Source organism: Olea europaea, chromosome 14 (assembly GCF_002742605.1).
Source record: "Olea europaea var. sylvestris chromosome 14, O_europaea_v1, whole genome shotgun sequence".
Lineage (NCBI taxonomy): Eukaryota > Viridiplantae > Streptophyta > Magnoliopsida > Lamiales > Oleaceae > Olea > Olea europaea.
Window position 1 is genome coordinate 15,670,362 of NC_036250.1, and position 5,918 is coordinate 15,676,279.

The 5,918-nt window shown below is 34.2% G+C and overlaps 1 protein-coding gene across 2 annotated transcripts; it reads right to left on the reverse strand.

Annotated features, from left to right (window-relative positions):
* Window positions 1–2,659: 2,659 nt before the first annotated feature.
* Window positions 2,660–5,888, reverse strand: LOC111409304 (SUPPRESSOR OF GAMMA RESPONSE 1-like). Of its 2 annotated transcripts, none has more exons than XM_023039334.1 (4): window positions 5,682–5,888; window positions 4,164–4,654; window positions 3,295–3,597; window positions 2,660–3,188 (listed from the first exon to the last, which is right to left on the reverse strand). In XM_023039334.1, the coding sequence occupies exons 1-4, from the start codon at window positions 5,755–5,757 to the stop codon at window positions 3,135–3,137; spliced, it is 924 nt and encodes a 307-aa protein (XP_022895102.1). In that variant the 5' UTR covers window positions 5,758–5,888; the 3' UTR covers window positions 2,660–3,134. The 2 variants fall into 2 exon arrangements, with proteins under 2 accessions (XP_022895102.1, XP_022895101.1); XM_023039333.1 differs by having other exon boundaries at window positions 3,295–3,594; window positions 5,682–5,845.
* Between the last annotated feature and the right edge of the window lie 30 nt (window positions 5,889–5,918).

Below are 5,918 nucleotides of genomic sequence, written 5' to 3' on the forward strand. Positions count from 1 at the left end.
GATGAAGAATTCCCTGCAGAATTCTTTGATTCAAAAATGGAGAAATGATGGTGATTGAAGTAGCCCTTTATCACTACTTTAATAAAGAAATTTATTAAAGAAAAACTGTGGCTACTAAAGACAAGAAATAATATGAGAAAGTCTCCATTATTGTGACCACTTATCCACTAGTTGACACAAGTGGCAGACAAATTCAAAAGATAAGGCACATAATTTTCAAAAGAGAGGTCCACATAGCAAGAAGACAATGAAGAATTCGGTGGAGATAAGATGCCTTGCTACCTAACAAAGAAAGTGGAAAACACCTGTCCAAGATAAGATTCCAAACTCTCCTATAAAAGGGGACATGCAGGAAGAAGGAAGAAATCTCGAAAAAATCTATCTCTATTCTCTGAGAACACATTAGAGAAAATTCTTTTGTAATCTGATTACACTACTTGTATTCAGAAAAATATTAGATCATGATTCCTCGGCAGTACAGATAGAGATTTTAAAAGATTTTCAAAATATTGATTTTGAATGGATGTTAGCCATGCTAAAGTACCCGTCTTTGATGAATGGTTTAGGGGAAAATGGTAGTTTTCTAACAAAAAATTGTAGCATCTTGTGTGTGAGTTATCTTTTAAAATTTCGTTCCAAGTAGGAACTTGATTCTGAAAAGAGTTTGGATAGAGGTGAAAACAGAGACTCTGGATACTGTGAGATAGCGTCTGTGGAAACACGGCTAGTTCTCTAGAATGAGAAATGCAACCTTAATTGAAAAGCCTTTTGCGGAAGCAGTTGTGGACCCAAATAATTTCAAAAACATTTTAAATCTTTACTTGATTCAGAAGATTGATTAAGTACATGCAAAGCATCTATAAGAGCATACTGGAGGGAAAACCTGTTTATTCCACTTGATTACTGTAAGTTATTTACTTATTTTTATATGCTTATGCTTTAATTATCTTTGATGAGCAATTCACAAGCATCCACTTCTACTGTTAATAATGATAAAAATCTCATTTTATTTTTAGATGAAGAAGATGTTTCTTTTCTGCTTAAATTAGATGTAAAATCTGATGTTATATTCCCTATTGGTAAAGAAAAAATTGAAGAAATATATAGAGATATAGATTATAGTTGTAAGAATAATATAGGATTTGATTCTGTGAAAACTTATAGAGAAATAAGAAAAGTAGAAGATATTATAACTAAACATACGGATATACAAGAAGAAATTTCAGAAGGATTATTTAAAGGATATATAACTAAGAAAGGCCAACCTATAATCTTTGAAGAACTATTAAAATATAAAGAATATTTAAAGGTGTTCAAAAGATTGAAAAATATAGATATAGGACCTGATTGACAATTCCTTAAAGATATAAGATAAATCTTGCAAATAATTTCATTAAGGGCAATATAGTACTTTTGGTAAGAAAGGCTATTGTGAAAAATAGGAAGAATCTACTAGCCATTTTTAAAGTTGTCCCGAGAGAGAGAGAGTGATATAATTAGGATTTGAAATTGCTTAATTAATTTTTAAATATATAAATTAATTAAAAAAAATTTGATTTGTGAAATATTAAACATTGCACCTTATTTATGAAATGAAGATTTTTAATCTATTAGAATCTGTAATTTTCACTTTTTTTTTAGCCCATTAAAATTTCACATCTAATCTAATAAGGAAATGAAATTTAAATTTAATGTAAAAGTAATTCGGAAACAATTCAAATTACATATAATCTATAATGATTCTAAAATTTTTGATGTCATCTTCATGTAAAATTTCCTAATAAAATGATGTCAATATATTGAAAAATTTATCATGCAAAATTAATAAACGTCAATGAAATAATTGATTTTTTTTAAAGAATATACGAGTTAGACACTTCTTTTAAGACGTGCGTTTGAAGTATATTTAACTATTTTCGATATTCGTTTGACCATTCAATATGACTACAATGTAGTCCTTGAAACGAACTTCTAGATAACGTAGGCAATTTTTGGATTAGGATAGTATACGATCATCAACGAATTTTGAAAGTTAGCATATTATCAAAATATTAGTTTGGAACGGCCTATTTTGATGCATTGTAACTCATGCCATTGACGACTAAAAAAATAGTCCATGAGCACTTTGAAATAGTATTAAAAATGTAATATTTCGATTTCATTTGGCATCATACAGTGAATGTGTCAAAGTATATCTAAGAGAAGGTCAAAACAATTACTTTCTGGGGAAAAAATTTGGGGTTAAAAAAAATTTTGAAGTTATTTGATCCTACATGACCCCATGTAAGTCTGCCCTGGTGTTGAATGAGGTCATGCCCAAATCATTGTCTTGGACAATTCTAGTGTATGCGAGATCAAGCTAATCTTTGTTTGCAAGTAAGGTGAAATGTATCTTAATGCCAATTTACTTAAAAAACTTTAGCCCCGCAATGTAAATGTGTCAACATAAGCTCCAAAGAAAGTTACTCTTTTACAGAGTTAAGACTTCTTAAAAAAAGTAAATTTTATTTGTTAAAAAATGTAATGGACCAATGGTTAGTGCTCTTTGAATATAATGGATAGATCTTTAATTCGTGTTTGTATGTTTGACAAAAACAATTTTCATTCTTTTTAAGCTCGACCAAATATGTTCACATCATTAACATGTCAACATAGGAAGGATACAAATCCTAGATTTTCAAATTGAGTTACAAATAAGAAGGCACCGTTCGTTAGATTGATGGAACCAAAACAAGGAAAGAAATTACAGACAACATACCCTTATGTTATCAGGGATCTATACACATAATAAGCTTTTAATGTGACCGGATCCACACAATACAAGTCTCTAGTTTAATGTAGGTTTATTTTCCATTGTAATGGCAGTGGAACCAGAACATTTAACTGAACATTCTGATTAAAACACGCTGAGGATGCTCAAAGCTAGAGACTTTCTTGGAGCTTCAACATATTGAAACTCCATTGCTTCGTCGGATAAGATCAAAAGCACTTGCCAAAAATACAGGGAACGTGAAAAGTCCCAGAATCCCTAGAAGACAGGTTTTTTAGCATTGCCAATGCAAGTTGTACCTGAAATTTGATTAGGGACAGGACAAAACTAGGGACTTCACTTCCACCCTTGTGCAGAGTTTTTGCTAGAACCGATCCAACCAATCAAATATACTGTCTTGAGAAGCAAATTGTAAATCCTGAAAGCATCAATCAGGATGATAAGGGTAATGAATTAATGATGTCATGTTTTTGGAATCAATTTTATTAAAAAGATAAATACGAGCCACGGGAGGAAGAGCTTACTTCAAGCTGAAAATCTGGTGGAGTGTCCAGTTCTAAGTTCTCGAGATCAGCAGCTCCAAAGGTACCATTTCCATCTCCCAGTGGTAAGTTGGTTATGTTGTGAGCAACTTGAGTGTACGACGAAGGTTTTGGCTTTAAATCACTCAAATGTGCATAAGAATCAATTATCTCGTTGCATAATAGTGGATCATCCATATCAACAGCTTGGGATTCTCCAGCCAAACTAGTGGTAAAGTCGATTTGATCATTCGACTGAGGATAAGATGAAGGATGAGACAACTCTTTGAAAGTCACCAGTTCCTGCTTCAGATTACAATAATTACGACATCTATCAGGAAATATTTGATTTCAAGAAGTTCAGATATTTAGTTAAAAATGCTCTATTTACAAATAAATTAAACGTAAGCTGATACCTATGTTTTCAATTAAGAGCGGGCAAAAAGATCTTAAATCCATCTACCCACACATTTCCCTTCACAAAGATGCGACACATGCAGAGTGGGGAATGCCAAGTCAAATATTAACCTTTTAACACAATCATGGGTCAACAATTTAGCTGAAAGGGTCTTTCATCAACTAATGACATCATCATTATAGAGGAAAGGATTTATTCTTCCACATTAAGGAAACTCAGTACTGTATTCGGTTTCTATATCTTGAGCTAAATCAAAACAAAATATACATCAAAGGAACAGGTACTTAGTTTACTAATCTTTAATAATAATTGAGATATTATTAGAGTTTTCCGATAGGCATTATGAATCCTCATGTTGCATTCAACAAGTTTCTTGTGCATCAATTTCGAAAAAAATTCCCACAAGACAAATCCAGAAAGCCAATCAGTTTTCAATTAATATGTAGCCACCAACCTGGAGAGGTGACTGGATCATCCCCATATCAGATTCTTCATCAGGAGTTTCCACTGGTCGAGGGGGAAAGGGAATATAAGTATTTGGAGTCTTGGGACTTGTGTGGATTGTCCCAATATCAGATTCTTCAAGATTCAAAGAAGTCTCATTCTTGTCAGTCTCCTTCTGTGGTTGGTACGAAATCTTCGAAACCACATATTCTCCTTCCCTCTCATCTTCATCAGTCCCCAGATGGAACTGATGCATAACCCATTTACATTTATTAGGCTTGGATCCCTTCTTTGAGGTTTCATAGAGAACCATGATTTTCTTCCAACCTTTTTGTTTCCCGTTTTGCATCACAGCTTTGGTCTTACCTGTCTTATGCCAGCGGACATGTCCTTTTTCTGCACTTTCTTGGACATGGATCCTTCGGCGTTTACGCCGACCACTAGCATATGCGTTGATTGTCCGATAAAAGAAGTGGACGCTGCTTCCATCATTTTTAACACCTGAAACAAATCTAGTTGATGATACATCACATTGATCAAGTCCTAATTCACATGAAATTAAAACTCAAATTTGAATACCATATTGTAACAAAATATGTTGGAACCAGTAACCGTAATACCTATTTTACAATCTGAGATTTTCCACCTTACACACTCTACGTTTCAGTTGTACCCAAGCGATGCTACACATGCTAAAATTGCCTTCACACCTTGCTAGAAGTCACTATGCACTCTCCCTGAGGGCTAGACAAACAATCCTGACCTGTATCTCACATACACCCGCTCTGATACCAGGGTAAAGATCATGTGCCTATTTTACAATCTGAGATTTTCCACCTTACACACTCTACGTTTCAGTTGTACCCAAGCGATGCTAGACATGCTAAAATTGCCTTCACACCTTGCTAGAAGTCACTATGCACTCTCCCTGAGGGCTAGACAAACAAACCTGACCTGTATCTCACATACACCCGCTCTGATACCAGGGTAAAGATCATGTGCTTAACTAATCACTTTCAAACTGGTTAACAATGTGAGGTTTTCCTTCACCTTATAGACTCTCAATAGTACCAAGACAATGTGGGACATGCTACATGGAATTTAAGTTAGTGAACCAAAGAAGTTTGTCATCTAATAAACAAACACATTAGACCAAGACATTTATTAGGACTATTTTATTACATCAGTTTTAAGTTGAGGATTATGCTCAAGTGAAAGCTCTCTATTACAGTTCCCCTCCTAACAAGCATATTATTGCACAAAATCAGGCAAGAATCTCAAGGTAATCCGGTGTAAAGTACACTGCTATTTGTGCTTAAAAGTAAGTCAAACTAACGTGTAAGTTACTTACTTTGCCAAACATGATTTGCAAATTTACTCTTTTAGTAACAAAACTTGCTTTTAGTTGAGATTGACTTTCTAAAAAAGTAACTTTTAAGTACAGCCAGCCAAACATGATATTGGCAGAAGAAAAACAAAAACAACTCCCGCATGATTTATCTAAGAGTCAGGAGTCAGGTTAACTCACCAGGAAGATTTTCTGGATGGGTGTAGCATATCCCTTCTTCACCTTCAAGTGTCGGGATGAATTCATCAATAAACATGTGTGGCTTCGAATTCCCTATCCCACACTTTGCAGCCAAATGTTCTATCAGCTCTTCATCGGATGGATCAAACTTCACTCCAGCAGGGAGGCCAGGCCACTCTTGAGAAGCCTGCACATGAGGTGATTGTAAGTCATATTCAAGACTAAATTTTTACATGC